At 48.5% G+C, this 18,211-nt stretch overlaps 1 protein-coding gene across 15 annotated transcripts in view; it reads left to right on the top strand.

Moving 5' to 3' along the window:
* Positions 1 to 18,211, top strand: part of MYCBP2 (MYC binding protein 2) — a 1,771,217-nt gene that overhangs the window by 1,332,170 nt on the left and 420,836 nt on the right. For all 15 annotated transcript variants that reach the window (XM_085622060.1, XM_085622057.1, XM_085622054.1 and 12 more), the window contains one exon: positions 4,201 to 4,400. In XM_085622060.1, coding sequence (XP_085478186.1) covers positions 4,201 to 4,400 — 200 coding nt within the window. The remainder of the gene's footprint in view (positions 1 to 4,200; positions 4,401 to 18,211) is intronic.

The following is an 18,211-nucleotide window of genomic DNA, read 5'->3' as shown; positions in this document are numbered from 1 at the left end:
ACTATAGTATTGATGACCACTTCTATTTAAAGTGCATGTGCAGTGACGACAGTAAATGGACATGGAAGACACACACTGATGTACATCGTAAGAGTTCTGCATTTGATACAATATTATACATAAATGTAAACATAATAAAATACCATTTTTTGCATATTTTGCGTGTGTCACAATTATACACTGATTGTATGTGTATCACGGTCTTCTAATCTCTGCCTTAATGCAGAAAATAAAATAACGTACCATAATGTCAAAAAGTAAATATTTGAGTGAAGGTGCTGATCCTATGGTAAATATACCGAAAGTGCATATACCTTAGTCCCAATTACTAAAAGTTCATAGGATTTTGCAAGGCGACCAAACGAGTCCTTTTTACCCATAAATACATAATGTAAATTGTGTTTCTTTTTCTTACATAGGTTGGAATAATGTGCAAATAGCAAGATTGTTTTTCTAAAGTGCAAGACAGCTTAGGATGGCAATAAATACATAAATATATTGTTTCTAGGTAGACCCAAGGGAATTGTACATATTAAAATAGAACTATCAAATATACTTTCTATTCACAATTCCTAAAATCAATCCTAAAATTCATAAATATACATATAAATATATAAATAAACATCATCCTAAAATTTCATTGCATTAATATATTATACACTAAAACCTATTCAGTGGTGCAGATCTTGAATGTGCCCCCTATTTGGCAGGATCAAGCAGTATAAGTTGTAAATTATAAATAAGAAATCTAAAATTTATATACATTGCTATACCTGATATGCCGGACACCTATAGATGGATTTTTGTGAATGATTTTATCTAATCAACTGTTACAGGAATGTGTACAGATCCTCACTGTTATTTAAGCGTGAGGGGTGTTTGGAATCCAGCTCGAGGATGTATGTTGTTTCTAACCTCCTCAACTTAGATTCCCTATCTCCTCCTCTTTTTTGTGGGATGACTGTATCTATAACAAAGTACTTCAAGTATTGAGTGTCGCTATTGTGAGAACTCTTGAAGTGTCTTGCAACCGGGTAATTCTCGTCATTATTTCGAATGGCTCTTAAGTGCTGTAGGATTCTTTTATGGACTGGCAGCCTTGTACTCCCTATGTATCTCAGATTGCAGCTGCAGGTAAGTACATAGACAGCATACTCAGTCTTGCATGTGCATGTGAGAAAATGTTTGATACGCATGATTTAGCACTAAAGGCAGTAGTATAAGTTTTAGTGTTGATTGCATGTTTACAAGCCTTACATGATGTGCACTTAAAGAATCCTTTCCTCTTCGTCAGCCAGGAGCCTTGCTTACCCATCTCTAGGTTGCTTCTGACCAAGGCCATGCCCATACTATTAGTTTTCCTGAAAGATACCGAGGGACTGTTGGATAACAGTTCCCCTATAATAGGATCATCCTTTACTATGGGCCAGCTTTTTCTCACTATATTTCTGATTTGTTTTTCCTGACGTGAAACTCCTAAGATCAATCTGATGGGTTCAGCCGCTTTCTCTTGGCTTGCTGAGATATCTTTTTGTATCAACAAATCATGTCTAGCCTGTGATTTAGATTTGGTGATTGCAGACTGGATAACTTCAGAGCTGTAACCTCTGTTAAGGAACCTAGTCCGGCTTTCTCTTTGCTTGATGTTGCACTCCTCCTCCTCGCTGCAAATGCGTCTGATACCGAGCATCTCCCCATAGGGGATGCTCTTAATCAGGTGGGGAGGGTGTGCATTAGTGTTTCCTGCCGTAGGCTTCCTATAGAGTGTAGTGGATAGCCTATTGCTGATTATCTTGATCTCCACGTCCAGGAATGTAACATTTTCATTGCTAATGCTTGAAGTAAAGTTTAAATTGAGTGAATTATCATTTATCATTGAAATGAAACTTGTGGCGCTATCAACATCTCCATCCCATACTATGAACAGATCATCTATATACCGGAGCCAGGAGACAACTCTCTTATTGTAGATATGATCATACTGTTGCATGAGGACCAGCTCCTCCCACCATCCCATAAATAAACAGGCATAGCTGGGAGAGAAGCTGGCCCCCATCGCAACTCCCTGTATTTGCTGATACATAATGCCATTAAACAGAAACAGGTTGTTCTCTAAGCAAAATAGGATCATTTTGAGAAGCATTTTGTTGTGTTGAAGGAATTCAATTGGCCTGTTCATTAAGAAATATTCCACGGCCTTCATGCCATCACTATTTCTAATACAGGTATATTATGCAGATACATCAAGTGCTATCATTAAATAGGATGACTTCCACACGATGTTCTCCACTTTTCTTAAGAAATCACTCGTATCCTGTATGAATGATTTCAGGCCCTTTACAAAGTCTTGTAGAAAAAAATCTATGTATTTTGATAAATTCTCCAGAATGCCATCACACGCTGCAATTATGGGACGGCCTGGTGGTTTGTTTATATCTTTGTGCAGTTTGGGTATGAAATATATAACTGGAATAGTGGCATTTTCCTTTTTTAGATATTTGAATTCATCCCAACTGATATATATATACCCTGAAAGTCTCGGGGGGATTCGTCAAGCGGGGGCTGAGATAAAAGGGGGGTCCCAAAACGCGTTTTTCCCATGCATTTTTCCATAGGACCTTTAGACACAGCTACAGCCCGAACGGCTGAACAGAATTACTAGAAATTTGGCAGAGAGGTAGTCCTCAGGTCAAGGAAGTGCCTTTTGTAGGTTTGGTGTAAATCTGTTCTGTAGATTCTGAGAAAATAGCCTTTAAATCAATATATATATCTGAGCCAGCTTACGGTGTGCTTACGGTGCGCTTACCGTACGCGTACGGTGACGTGCGCGAGCGCGATTCTGATTGGCTGTTAGATCTTAGTAAACATTCGAATCGGTTGAAACCAGGAAGCGGCAGCCGTCATTTTCTCTCTCGCACTCAGAGTGTGGATTACAAAACAAAGGGCAAAAACATGTAAAGGAGCTGTTTAGCCAGCTCCAAAGCACCTAGCCATGTAGAGGGAGTCCCCAAAGATCCCCCAAGGCCCAAAACGCAATTTTAATTTTTTCGTTAATTTCGCCGATTACGCTTACCGTACGCGTACGGTAAAAAATTATTGGAAAAAAAAAATTATCCACACCCTCCCCACCCCGTGTGCAAATGGTGCCCGTAGGGCACCATTTGTGCATGGCTTATCAATGCATTAAAAAAAAAAAATTTAACCTTTCACAACGAAGCGCATCATATGTCCTCCATGTGCGCACGGTGCGCGAAGCGCATCGTGCGTACATGGCCCATCTAGCGTAACGTGGGCACGCGGTGCGCGTAGCGCACCGCGTGCCCACTGTGCGCGCATGGCACTAACTGCGTAAAGTGGGCGCGCGGTGCGCGAAGCGCACCCCGTGTTCACCGTGCGCGCACGGAACGAACTGCGTTAAGTGGGCGCGCACGCCACGAATGGCGTAAAGTAACTTAGCATTTAAAAAACCGTACAAATTCACTGAAAAAACCATAGGTTTCACACACGTTATAGTTAGGAATTAGCATTTAAAAAACCTTGCAAATTCACTGAAAAAACCATAGGTTTCACACATGTTATAGTTAGCGGAAATTTTACTGATAAAAAAACCAATGAAATTCCCCCGTTATAGTTAGTGCAGGAAACTATAACTCACGCGACCGCAATCTTCTGCTGATGACATATGTGTCTTTATGAAAAAAAAATATTTGTAATATATGTATAGCTAAAAATTTATGGAAGAAGACATGGGCAAATAAGTGTCTAAATACAGTATTAGCATCAGCAGAGGATTGCGGTCGCGTGAGTTATAGTTTCCTGCACTAACTATAACGGGGGAATTTCATTGGTTTTTTATCAGTAAAATTTCCGCTAACTATAACATGTGTGAAACCTATGGTTTTTTCAGTGAATATATATATATATATATACTTCCTAAAAATACAAATTGAAAGCACTGTCAGATGTTTTACGAAGGACGAATTCAAAACACCCGTAGTTTCCTGAGAATGGAGAAAAACGATTAGTTTATTTTGTTATTGAAATTGTTTGTTTTGTTATTGAAATTGTCATTTTATTCTTTCTGCTGGTGGGCAGCTAATTTTCTCAAAGAAACTTGTATTGTTTTAGGAAGCATTTATATTTTGAGCGTTTTAACAATGTCCTATTTAAATTGCATTCTTTGTATGTTTACAAATGCAGAAGTAGGATCAAATCTCTTGAGACATCCATCGCCTGAACTTTCTCGACTAATATCTGCTCACAGCTCACTTTCCAAAGGAGAAAGGAACTTTCAGTGGCCAGTTCTTGCCTTTGTGATTCAGCACCATGATCTTGAAGGGCTTGAAATAGCAATGAAACAAGCATTACGCAAATCCGCCTGCAGAGTGTTCGCAATGGAGGTATTTACCCTATTTGTGATGTTAAAACGGGGACATTTAGTTTTTTCCTATCGGCCTTGTTTATTCGTATGACATGCATTCAGAATTTACTTTAAGATAGCTTTATGTTGCATGTAACATTTTAAAGGGTAACCCTTAGCTGGTCTGATGTATTTAAAACTTTACCCACAAATTCAACCAAATTGCAATAAAGATAAACAATACCAGTTTGTTGAAACCTCCTATTCTAAATCTAAGCTTTTCTTCTATTTCTTGATTTAACGACGCCCCAAAGCTTACAGGCTCAACATATACATTTTGCCTTCACCCTCTGAGACAGATTTAATATATCCACAACACCTAGGACATCAAATGTATTTTCAAAAGAAAGTTATTTCTGCAATCCAGAGCAGATTCTGACTTCTGTGGTCTGACTAGTCATCTCAACCACATTTGACCACTTATTTATAGCAGAAATGTAGACCATTGTCTTATTTTGTAATTTTTTTTAATGAACTCTGTTTTACATATTTTAATGTCCTGCTTGCACTTTATTTCTGTATGTTAAAGTATTTGCATGTACTTTTATGGCTTTTGATAGCCGAAATAGTGATTTGACTTGATTTGACAGTTGTACTGTAGAGTGTACATTTCCCAAGATGTATAATGATATACAATGCCAGTTGGAATTAATTTTCATAAAATGGTTTTATATGATTGTCTTGTGTGTTTAAATTCTCGGATGATACAATTCCATTTTCATCTCTAATGATGATTCCAAAATAATTAGTTTCTCCTAGATATTGTATCCTTATCCATTTTATCCTTATCCATAAAATGAGTACTTTTTTAAAACTGATGTAGCCAACATGTGTTGCATCCTAAAATGATGCACAACTAGGATGCCACAAGCAAATACTCCAAACTGTGAATGGACAGCAGACACAGGTTAAAACACGGGTCACCGTGCCTGTGACACGTAAGCCCGACTGACCACAAAGTCCTGCTAATCTGAAAGAAACACGTTAGTTAGATTCCTCACCTTAGAATATCCCCAGGCGTCAGACTGGATCCGGAAGATTTTTCGTCAGCAATACCCCTTGCGCGTCGCGAGGCGTCGTCTGCGGCTCCGCGTCCGTCGTGCGCCGGAATGACGTCGTCTGAGTACTTATACGCCGCCCTCGCGCGCTGACGTCAGTTCTTTTTTCCGCGCCAGTAAGCGCAGATCCGGGAGAGCTACCCCTCTTAGTCTTTTTTTACTAAGTTTTTTTATCCTTTTTGATCTTGTCTCGACTCCGGTGCCGGTAGGATGCCTGGTTTCAAAGCCTGTGCTGACTGTAACCGCTTGATGTCGGTTACGGATCATCACCGCCGGTGCCTTTACTGTTTGGGCCTCGACCACGACGCGGAGTCGTGTTCGGACTGCAAGGCCCTGACCTCGAAGGCTAGACTGGAGCGGTCCCGTAAGCTCCTCGAGATTCGCCACTCGGCTCCGCGCCCCTCTCGATCCCGGTCCAGGAGGAGGTCCAAGGATCGGTCGCGGAGCCGCAGCCGACGTCATCATCGCTCGTCTGGCTCCAAGTCTTCGGGTAAGTCGAAGCACTCCAAGAAGTCCAAGAGGCGACACCGCTCTTCGGACTCCCCTCGCCGGTCGCGCGACTCGGCCGAGGGTCAGGGTGGTTCCACCCCCGCGGCTCCAGCGGTGCCGCAGGCGCCGCGCAAGTCCCCATACCCGCCGGTCCCTGGGACTGACACGGCGCCGGCGTAAGTCAGTGCCTTCCTCGCGGCCATGAGGAGCCTGACTCCGCCGTCGACGCCCGCTGGCGCGCCTTCGGGCCCCGCGGACCCGACTGGGCAACCTTGCGTGCCGGCGGGTCCGGTCCCGGCTTCGGCCCCGACGCCGCAGGTTCCTGAGGGACTCGTCCCCGCCGACGCCGGTCGACCTCGTCACGCCTCCTCCGCCGGCGTCGACACCGGTTCCACCTCCGACGCCGGCTCCACTCGGCGTCGAGCCCCAGTTCAGCCCCGCTCCGGATCCGGCGCCGATGGACGCCGTGTACGGCGCCGTTAGAGACACATTATGTCTATCGTCCGGCTCCGCTCCTTCCTCCTGTTTACCAGGAATCGGATGACGGGGGCGACTGGGAGGGGTCCGAGGACCCTATGGCCGTTCAGGCTCAGCTGTCACAGGACTGGGCAGATGAACTGGGGGAGGCCAGTGGTCTGGATACCTCTCCAGACACTGGATTCATCTCTCCTCCGACTGTGGCTTTGGAGGAGGGTGCTGCTTTCTCTGTGGTGCTGCGCAAGGCGGCCGCAGCCCTTGGGCTCGAGCTGCCTGCCGTGGCTGTGAGGACTAACGTCCTCACTGAGGTGCTTCAGTCTGCAGCAAGCTCCACTGAGCCTCTGCTGCAATTCAATGAGGCCCTCATTGACGTTCTGCAGGGCACCTGGTCCAAGCCCTCCACAGTCCCTCCTGTAGACAGGAACGTCGCCAGGCGCCACCGCCCTGCTCCGGGCGACCCCAGTTTTCTGTCCCAACACCCCACCCCCGAGAGCCTGGTTATCCAGGCTTCTACCTCCCAATCCTCCTTCCCGACCGCTCCGCCGGACCGGGATTCCAAGAGACTGGAACAGTTTGGCAAAAAGCTGTTCTCCTCCCTTAGTTTGGGTCTGCGGTCCTTGAACACCGCCTGTCTTTTGGACCGTTATTCCCACTCTCTGTGGGATACGGTGGAGGACGTGCTGCCCCTGTGTCCGGAGGAGGCCCAGACACGACTTACCCAGGCTCTGGCCGATGGGAGGGATGCAGCACGACATGCAATCCGATGTGGGCTTGACACTACGGACTCGCTGGGTAGGGAGATTTCTACCACAGTGGCGCTTAGACGTCACGCCTGGCTGCGGTCCACATCCTTTTCGGGGGATGTCCAGAGCACTCTCATGGACATGCCCTTTGATGGCACTCGCCTTTTTGGTGAGAAAGCGGACAGTGCGCTGAATCGCTTTAAGGACTCCCGGGCTACGGCCAAGTCCTTGGGCCTCTCGGCCCCGCGGTCGCAAACTTCCGCCTTTCGCCCCTTTCGTGGCCAAGGAAGGGGTGCCTCCTCACATCCGCCTAGCCACCAGCCGCAGAACCAACCTGCGCGCGGTCGCGGACGTGGTTTCCGCCGAGGCGGTTCTGGAGGACGACGCGGTCAGCCCACATCCACCCCGGCAGCATCCGCCTCCAAGCCTTCCTAGTCCGAGCTTTCCGGCCCATTCCTCGCCAGTGGGCGGCAGAGTTCGCCATCACCTGCTCCACTGGCGTACCGTCACCTCGGACAGGTGGGTGCTGCAAATCGTCCGAAGGGGCTACTCCCTCCCCTTCGAGACGACCCCTCCAGCCATGCCACCGCAGCACCACCGTATCTCGGAGGATCATTTGAATCTTCTGCGAGAGGAAGTTTCGGCCCTCTTGGCCAAAGAGGCCGTCGAGCGCGTTCCGAGCCCAGAAGTAGGTCGTGGTTGTTATTCCCACCACTTTCTGGTTCCCAAGAAGGGCAAAGGGGGCCTACGCCCTATCTTGGACATCAGGAACGTCAATGCCTTCCTCCGGAAGGAACGGTTCAAAATGTTGACTTTGGCTCAGGTTCTAGCTGCCCTCGACCCTGGAGACTGGATGGTAGCGTTGGACTTGCAGGACTCATATTTCCACATCCCCGTCCTGCCGGCCCACCGGCGTTACCTGCGGTTCACGGTGGGCCAAGAGCACTTTCAGTTTACCGTGCTCCCCTTCGGCCTCACCAGTGCCCCTCGGGTGTTCACGAAAGTGATGGCGGTGGTCGCAGCTCATCTGCGCAGATCAGGGGTTCCAGTCTTCCCCTATCTCGACGACTGGTTGTTGAAGGCGGGCTCGCCCCAGGCAGTCGTCTCCCACCTCCAGACTACGGCGGATCTCCTGCATTTGCTGGGGTTTTCCATCAACGTGCCGAAGTCACACCTGAGTCCCTCTCAGACGCTCCTCTTCATCGGAGCGGTTCTCGATTCGGCGCAGTTCCGGGTCTATCCTCCGGAACAGCGGGTCCGGGATAAACAGGCCCTGATTCCCATCTTTCGACCTCTATCCTGGGTTTCGGTCAGGCTAGTGTTGCGGCTTCTGGGGCTGATGGCCTCCTGCATCCTACTAGTGCATCACGCCAGGCGGCGCATGCGGGCTCTGCAGTGGGAACTGAAGTTTCAGTGGGCCCAGCATCACGGCAACCTGTCCGACCATGTTTTGATCTCGGAGGGCACTGCACAGCAGTTGCAGTGGTGGCTCACTGACGGCGATTGGGTCACGGGCAAGAGCCTCTCCCTTCCCCAACCGGAGCACGTCGTAGTGACGGATGCGTCCCTCCTGGGATGGGGTGGCCATATGGGAGAGGCGGAGATCAGAGGCCTCTGATCTCCGGCGGAGTCTCGCCTCCACATCAACTTGTTGCAGTTGAGAGCGATCCGACTTGCACTGAAAGCCTTCCTTCCCTCTGTCAGGGGAAGTGTCGTGCAGGTGTTCACGGACAACACCACCGCCATGTGGTATTGCAACAAACAGGGCGGGGTGGGGTCGTGGACCCTTTGTCAGGAGGCTCTGCGCCTCTGGACATGGCTGGAACACCAGGGCGTCACCCTGGTGGTTCAACATCTGGCGGGCTCTCTGAACGCCAGAGCAGAAGAACTCAGCCGCCGGTGCATGATGGATCACGAATGGCGTCTGAAATCTGAAGTGGCGCAAGGTCTCTTTCAGCAGTGGGGAGAGCCTTGGTTAGATCTATTGGCCACCGAAGAGAACGCGCAATGTCAGCAGTTCTGCGCGTTGGAATTTCCAAGGCGGCACTCGCTCGGCGACGCTTTTCGTCACGAGTAGAGTTGCGGTCTGTTGTACGCCTTTCCGCCTATACCACTTCTGCCCAGAGTGCTGAAGAAGATCAGGCGCGACCGGGCCCAAGTCATCTTGGTGGCTCCGGACTGGGCATGAAGGTACTGGTATCCCGAGCTACTCAGTATGTTGACCGATCCTCCGATACGTCTGCCCCTTCGGGAGGATCTTCTGTCTCAGCAGCAGGGGACGGTCCTCCACCCGAACCTGTCCAGCCTCCACCTCCATGCATGGAGATTAAGCGGCGGCAGTTGATGCCATTTGACTTGCCTCCTGAAGTCTGTGATATCATTCTGGCAGCCAGGCGTCCCTCCACAAAGACGGTATACGCCTGCCGGTGGAACAAATTTGTGGCATGGTGCACAGCAAAGGCTGTGGATCTCTTTCCGCCCCTCTTTCTGAGGTTCTCCTCTTTCTTCTTTCTTTGGCCCAGCAGGGCTCTGCCCTGGGCACCTTGAAAGGTTATCTTGCTGCCATCTCTGCCTTCTTGCGGCTTCCTGATCAGCCTTCTCTTTTCAAGTCCCCTGTAGTTACACGCTTTCTAAAAGGCATTACTCACACGTTCCCTCCTGTCCCTTTTGTAATGCCTCAGTGGGACTTGAATCTTGTTCTCACATTTCTAATGTGCGCTCCCTTTGAGCCTCTCCATAATTGTCCTCTTCGTCTGCTGACGCTTAAGACTGCTTTTCTGGTAGCCATCACCTCGGCTAGACGGGTGAGTGAGCTCCAGGCTTTATCATCAAAGCCTCCTTTTCTCTCTGTTCATCCGGACAAGGTTGTCCTTCGGCCTCGTCCCTCCTTTCTTCCGAAAGTGGTGACTCCATTTCATCTTGGGCAGTCTGTCACCTTACCCACCTTCTTTCCGCCTCCGCATCCTTCCAAAGAGGAAGAGAGGCTCCACCGTCTGGACCCAAAACGTGCGCTCTCCTTTTATCTGGACCGCACAAAGCAGTTCCGGGTGGACGACCAACTTTTCGTTGGATACGTGGGTGCTAAGAAGGGGAAAGCTGTGCTCAAACGGACCATCTCTAGGTGGGTCGTTTTGTGCATCAAAATTTGTTATTCCTTGGCAAAAAAGGACCCTCCTGTTGGGTTGCGCGCCCATTCTACTCGGGCCACAGTGGCTACTACTGCTTTGGGACGGGGTGTCCCTTTGCAGGACATCTGTCAGGTGGCGACGTGGGCTTCGCTACACACGTTTGCCAGGCATTATTGCCTTGACAGCCAAGTCCGGAGGGATGGCTTTTTTGGCCGTTCTGTCCTCCAGGACTTTCTGGTGTGATCTTGGTTCGCAGACCCACCACCGGGTATGGTATTGCTTGGGTATCTATTCTAAGGTGAGGAATCCAACTAACGTGTTTCTTTCAGATGAACAAGTTACTTACCTTCGGTAACGATGTATCTGTAAGAAACATTAGTTAGTTAGATTCCTCACCGACCCACCCATCCTCCCCGTTCTGCGAACTGACATCTAGGGTTAAGGATATCCCTTTCAGGGCCCTAGATTTTATTTTTGGCACCAGTGTCGGTCTCTTGCATGGCTCTGCGTTCCTGGCGCGGAAAGCTATGTACAAGAACTGACGTCAGCGCGCGAGGGCGGCGTCTAAGTACTCCGACGACGTCATTCCGGCGCACGACGCCGACGACGGACGCGGAGCCGCAGACGATGCCTAGCGACGCGCAAGGGGTATTGCTGACGAAAAATCTTCCGGATCCAGTCTGACGCCTGGGGATATTCTAAGGTGAGGAATCTCTCTAACTAATGTTTCTTACAGATACATCGTTACCGAAGGTAAGTAACTTGTTCTTCAAGACTATTGTCTCTATCTCTGCACCCAGAACTTAGGCACAATGAGTGAATGTCCAGCCCATTCCTATTCTTTTTAAGAAATAAAAGTACTTTAATAAAATCAAATCATAACACTGTACAAAGAGAAAGGTTAGCACCACTGGGATGCACAGGTCTACACTGAACTATGCAAAAAAGTGATGGATTAAATGCTTGAATTAATCTCTGCTATTAGTAAATACTTGGGCCACTTCCCAGTCCATTATTATTTTGCATACCATGACACCTCATTTCACCGCAACGTCATGCCGGTGACGCCGACGACTGATGCAGAGTCGACCGATGCCACCTACCGATGCGGAAGGATAATGCTGAAGAAAAAAATCTCTGGATCCAATCTGACGCCTTGGGGTAATTCTAAGGTAAGGAATCTATAACTAATATATGTCTCTTACAGATACATCGTTACCGAAGGTAAGTAACTTGTTCATTATTCTCAACCATTAGTAAATACTTGGGCCGCATCCCAGTCCATCTTTTTTTTAATTTAATTTTTTGTTTTTTGCATACCATGACACCTCAGTTTGGACTCAGCTGAATATAGCACGTTACAACGCGTGCATTCACAACACGGTAGTTTACAACGCGGTCGTTAAAACAACTGCGTTGTTACCACACGTGCCATTACATCGCAAGTCGTATCAACTACTTGCTGTGGGGGTGCACTGGACTTAGGAATAGTATTAATTACTATTCCTACTCCAGTTTGTGCAACATCAGGGAAGGTTTGGGATTTAAAATCCAACACATTCTCTGGTGTTGCCCTCCCCCTACAGCAAGTCGTTGTTATGACTTGGATGTAATGGCACGCGAGGTAACAACGCAGTCGCTGTAACAACCACGTTGTAAACTACTGCGTTGTGTTTACAGCATTTTAAACAGTTTCCCATCAGTCTTGACCCTGATCCAGTAGGAGCAATCGAACCCCAATTGTCAGGCCAGGCCTTCCCTGAACCCTCAAACAATTAACCCAAGACCAGCCAAGATTGATTTGCATATGGCTGGTTTCAAACTGAGTTGACATTGTGGCATTTTGATTCTGCCCCTCAAGCAGGCAGTACCCATAGGACAATGTGCTCCCTTCTCAACAGCCTCCCAGGTCTCAGATAAACTAACAGGTTCTTCGGCTAGATGGGCTGACTTGATGCTATGTTCCTTCCCAGTCCAAGCACATTTCCCACTCCTCCCCTCAATAGGGAGTAATTTGGAAAGAGTCTTCTCGTTCACCAGCTTGGCTCTTAGATGAGTGTAGGTCAGCTGCTTCCTGGGGCCCTATTACATGCCTTTTGAGATTCGGTAGCTCAACTCCTCACTGGTATTCCTGAATATCTCCGACCTGTCCTCTTCTAAGCTTTACAAGATGGTTGTGACACTGCCAAGTTCACAATTAGTACTTGTGTAGACACCATCAATTCCATCGGGTGGAGCGTTGGCACCAATGTAGCCTGACGTCTCCATGCTTAGCTTCTGTCCACTTGTTTTTCAGGTGATGTCCAGTTGTTTCTCATGGACATGCCCTTTGACGGGACAAGCTTGTTTGGGAACAAGGCAGATTCCCCTCTTGAGTGGTTCAAGGAGAGTACGGCCACAACACTCTGCCTTAGTTTGTCTGTCCCACCTTGCTAACTGCATCAGCCCTCTCGCGGTGCGGCTGAAGCACCCCGTGCCCTCAGCCCATCCAACCTCAACAAGGTGTCCAGCAGTTTTGTGGTCATAACATGGTACCAATCGCCCTTGCGGTCAAGGTCAATGAGCCTCCCAGTCCACTGCCCCTCCCTGCAGCTTCACCTGCCAAATCCCTTTAGTGTGCCCTAAGTGGAACACAGCCACAAGGTGGGAGGTAGGATCTGAGGATTGTTGCTAGGTTGGCTGGTCGTAACATTGGAAGGGTGGGTCCTGCAAATTGTTAGGAAGGGTATATACCCTACCTTCCTTTCCACACCACTGTATCGTCCACCGTACCCCCGACTGACAGAGAACCATTTGTCCATTTTGTGGCAGGAAATGCAAGCTCTTTTAGCCAAAGGGGCTATCGAGAGGGTACCAGCAGCAGAAGTAGGTTGTGGTTGGTATTGCAGCTGCTCTCTGATGACAAAGAAGGATGGAGGCCTTCGTCCTATTTTAGACCTGCGCCCTCTCAAAGGAAGGAAAATAATCTAAATTCTCACTCCAGCCCAAGTCTGGTCTGCTCTCCATACTGGAGACTGGATGGTAGCGTTGGAAATGTAGGGCTCCTATTTCCATATACCTGTCCATTGGCCTTACCTGCGGTTTGTGGCGGGATAGAAACACTTCCACTTTGCTGTGCTCCCCTGTGGCCTCACCAGTGCCCCTCTGTTCAGGAAAGTGATTGCAGTGTTTTGTCCCTAGCCTGGCATGGCTTTGTCCTGGGAACAGTTAAAGGGTAAATCTTTTCATGGTTGCTGGATCAGCCATCAGTGTTTAAATCTCCAGTTATTTGAAGGGTTTACAACATTTGTTCCTCCCTCTCCCTTAGTCATGCCATAGTGAGACTTAAACTTGGTCTTCACATATCTGATGTGCACTAGCCTTTAAGCGGCTCCACAGCTGTCTGTTGCGACTTCTCACCCTCAAGACAGTGTTCCTTGTTGCCATAATATCGGTGCCACATGTGAGTGATCTGAAAGCCCTCTGTGTCAACCCGCAGTACACCACCTTCTTCCTAGGTAAGCTGAATTTGCGGACATGGGCATTGTTCTTCCCTAAAGTTGTGATACCCTTCCATGTCAGTCAGAACATCACCTTGCTGGCGTTCTGTGCTCTGCCTGACCTCTCTGAGGAGAAGGGTACACTCCTCCATTTGGACCCCCAAAGAGCTCTAAGCTTTTATATTGATCATAGTAAAGGAAACAGCAAGGATGGCCAGCTCTCTGTGGGGTTCTCTGGAAAAAAAGGTAAGGCTCTGCAGAAGAGAACCATCTCACACTGGATCGTACTTTGCATTAAGATTTGCTACAATTTCGCTCTTAGCGGCCTCTTTAAGGACTGTGTGCTCATTCTACCAAGGCCATAACTGCTGCCACTACGTTGGCACACAGACTCCCAGTCGTGGACATTTGTCAGGCGGCTACATGAGCTTCCCTCCATATGTTCACTAAGCGCTATTGTCTGGCCAGACAGGTGTGCCGAGCTGGGCATTTTGCCTTATCGGTCTTGCAGAACCTTCTGGTTTAAGTGCCTCTTAATATGTACTGCACTGGTATCTATTCAGAATGTGAGGAATCTATGGCTAGAAGTCTATCAGAAGGACAAATTACTTACCTTTGGTAATGCTCTCTCTGGTAGAGACTCGGTCTAGCTTCAGATCCCTCACAGATCCTCCGCATTTTGTAATTGGACTCAATTCATTATTGAGATTTCTTTTCTAGGAATCTGCACACTGGTCATAATCCATTTGCTATTGGTGCTCTGCGTCTGGTGGTAGGACAGCCTCGAAAGTAACTGACATCAGCCCGTGGGAGTTGCGGGCTCCTCATGTCTTTTTTGGAGCGGAACAATGTTAGCGCAGCAAGGCACCACATGTCACAGCAAAGAGGTACTGTTGAAAAGTTTCCAAATCTAATCTGATGCCTGGGCCGTATTCAGGAGGTGAGGAATCTGCTTCTGGATAGAATCTCTACTAGAAAGAGCATTACCGATGTCCTTTTATACATTTCTGGATTTCATGGCTGAAATTCCTGTGTAGGAGAAAAAGTTCCCTATTGACCTTGCACTTCTTGCAGCTTACAAATGATATATTCAGATAATCTGTTTTCTTAACGTTTTCACTGTCTCGCCCACCATTATGTACCTGAAAACTGTCCCATATATCAGTTGTTCTGCTACAAGATCCGCAAGCCTAGAGAAAGTACTTGTTTTGAAGTTTTGCTGCATTCTTGGGGTTGAAGTCCGGTAGGAGCCTCACACATCTGCTCCTACTAAGGAAACCTTAGAACATGGGTGACTGTTGAATCAGGGAATTAAGATTCATTTTCTCTAATTTGATTCAAGCAGCTTCTAAGGACAGCATGACTTAGCCACCTAAAGTCTCCTAGTCCACAAATTCCCCATTTTTGGTTTGAACATTTTCTCATTAATAACCAATGGCATTTCATCTTTGTTAACTAAGATTTAGTCATTATATTCTTAGTCAGCACCTCTTCTGCTATTAACAAGATCTCCTTCATTGAGGACATACTGTTCACCGTCAGTAAATACTTACCACCTCCAAGCTCAAGATCCATTGTCCTGCATTAACGTATTCTTTGTTGGTGACTAAGTCAAGCCTGAACTTTTTTGGGGGGGTCAAATGCATGTAGCCCAATGCTTTCTTTAATGATTCTGAACAGTGGGCTGTATCAGTGATTGGTTGATGTTGCTTTAAGCAAGACAATCATGTCTGTCACATGTTTGCATTCATCAGCCTCCGTGTGGATCATCAGCATAAGCAAATAGTGATGCCCTGTGCTGGCCACCACTCGCGCTCACTTATGCAGCATAAATAAAAACTTGATATTGAAGTGATTGTCTTATAAATGATTGCAGTCTCTGTATTGCTGCCTTTTTGGTATGGTGATGGCAAAGATTTATGAAGCCAAACAAAATGGCTCTATAATAGTTAGTTGATAGAACATCACAAAACACTTGACATTGATTGAAAAAACCTTACAGTTAAGTTTAAGTCTGAGAGCAGTCAGACAAAATAGTTGAGCTAATGTAGTGTCTACAACACTAAAGATTTTTTTTGTAAACAGATTTTATTGAGGTTTTCAACTATCAGCTGGATATGAAGACACATCTCTAGCACATCAATAGTTATCAAGGCCTTCAAGAAGCAGGGCAAAACAGTCCATTCAAGTTATCTTCTTAATTTAACTTCCCTTCCTATACTCCCACCCCCCGTGAGTTGGTACATCACTTCTTATGGAGCATTAAATGTGTGGGTACTAAGTTTATGCAGTACTGTAAGTCCCAGGTCAGGGGAGTTGCTTACTTCCATGCTCCAAGACAGCCCCAATCTAGGTTCATGAGGGGTCAGGGTTCGCTCCGGGTCCAGTCGCTCAGGGTGCGCGTGGGAACCCCCAGTTGAGTTTGCTGGGGTGTCTTGCTCTAGGTTAGGCAGTCCACCAGTGCTTCCCAAGATCGAGCACCTTTTGTCTTGCCCGCGCCCCGCTGTGCATCTCGAAGTAGGATTCTCCCCTCGCATCCCGCCCACTTAATCATCTCTTTCTTCTGTGCCCCCAAATGGGGCCCCTTGCCACCTTCCAATTCCGGGCGATCTCACTTTTAGCGGTAAGGTACGCTAGGTCGTGGAAACTCCCAGGGATTTTGGTCTTGGCCAGGTGAGGGAGTCTACCCAGTAGGCAGTGTTTCAACACCAAACATAACACTTAATTGCCAGTTAAGGCACTGAAGCAAAAGTTCGGCCCCACCACACCTTGCTCCTGACCTCCCGCATGGCGTCACATATGAGATCACAAATTTTCTTCAACAGTAGATCTTTCATAGTTTTGCAAGCTTGAATGATTTCCTGCTGTCCAGTTGGGGAATCCAAGGTTGACTAACAGTGCAGTGTTTAATGTTCACAAGTCTGAAAGGGTTAAAAAGAGTGTTTATTTAGTTGCCTTATTAATTTGGAAAACACTCAAATTTCAGCCAGTGAAGTGAGTATTGTATTGCTGATGTTTCAGATGTTTAATTGCGTTTTACAACAGTTGTCTCTCCCCTGGTTTCTCGAACCATTCTTGCATCCTCAAACATCGAAGAGAGTTGTCCTTCGGGTCTGGATTAGGAAGGATCTCTACCATAGGGACTCAGGATTTGTTCTACTTCCTTGAAGTCCCCTATCTGATAGAGACTACTAGCCGCAGATTCCTTCACGTAGAATTATCCCCAGGCGCGAGACTGGATCCGGAAACTTTATGCCACAGCATCCCTGTGCGCAAGGGGGCGGGGCAACACCACGCGACTCCGCCTAGGCCTTGTCCGCATACGTGACGTTAGCGAGGTCACATAATCCCCACCCCGGCGCGCCCACGTCATTTTTTCCTTTTCCGCGTGCAACGCGGATCCGGTCTTGCTACGGGCCTGTTTCGGGCCCTTTTTTCTTCATCATTGTCTTTCTCTTCGTAGAACAGTGTGTGAATGCCTTCGGGCTTTAAAGCTTGCACGTCGTGTGGGCATCTTATGTCGGCGACGGACCCTCATCGCATTTGTATGTGGTGTTTGGGGGAGGATCACGGCACCACGGATTGTGAGGCGTGCCAACAGTTGAAGCCGAAGTCGCGGCGGGAGCGCCGAATGAAACTTCTCTCGGAATGTCTCTCCAGGTCGACCTCCTCCCCTCGATCAGCCTTAGCAGACGGCTTCAGATACGGCCGTGGCCGTCGTCATCGCCCTTCCTTGATGTCGCGAGAGCGTCGCTCACCGGTGGGTAAGTGTCGCAGTTTGTCCCCAGGGGCCGGGTTTCGGCCTGCCGGGTGCGTGGCGTCTCCGCGGGTGATGCGGCCTTGTGTGTCCTCCTACCCACCGTTTCCCGGTGATGGAGCGTTGAGAGTCCAGATGGAGACATACGTGGCGGCTTTGCAGGCCTTGCTGGCGTCTCCTCCTCCTTCTCCTTCCCCTTCTGGGGCGTCAGCGGTTCCCTTGCCTTGCGCGGGACCTTCCGCGGCGCCGCCGGTGGCTCCGGCCCTGGCGCCAACTGGGTTGGATCCAGGTTTGGAAGATCTGGTGCTGTTGGGGTGCGGCTCCTCTGGGTTCCCTCCTTCACACCACGGCGTCTCTGCCTCGCCGCAAACTCCAGCGGGAGTCCATGTGGGGTCACGTGAGGTCGCCGGGGCTCGAGTCGCATGCCCGAGCCCCCCTCAGTCCCTGGACAAGGTGTCTAGGGCCAAGGTGACGCCGCTACGGCGCCTGCAGCTGCTGGGCCGGGCGGCGCCACAGGAGTCGGTGTACTCTCCTCGTCCCTCTCCGGGTCGAGACTGGACACGAACCCCTCGCCGGGACTTTCTCGTCCCTCCACGCAGGCATCTGCCTCGTCAGAGGGCGAGTCGGAGGTTGGGTCGGCCGTGGCGGTGCCGCATGGCT

This window comes from Triturus cristatus, chromosome 8 (genome assembly GCF_964204655.1).
Source record: "Triturus cristatus chromosome 8, aTriCri1.1, whole genome shotgun sequence".
NCBI classification, from domain to species: Eukaryota; Metazoa; Chordata; class Amphibia; order Caudata; family Salamandridae; genus Triturus; species Triturus cristatus.
The sequence above is the reverse complement of the archived record's forward strand: the minus strand, read 5'-3'. Positions and strand labels throughout refer to the sequence as shown.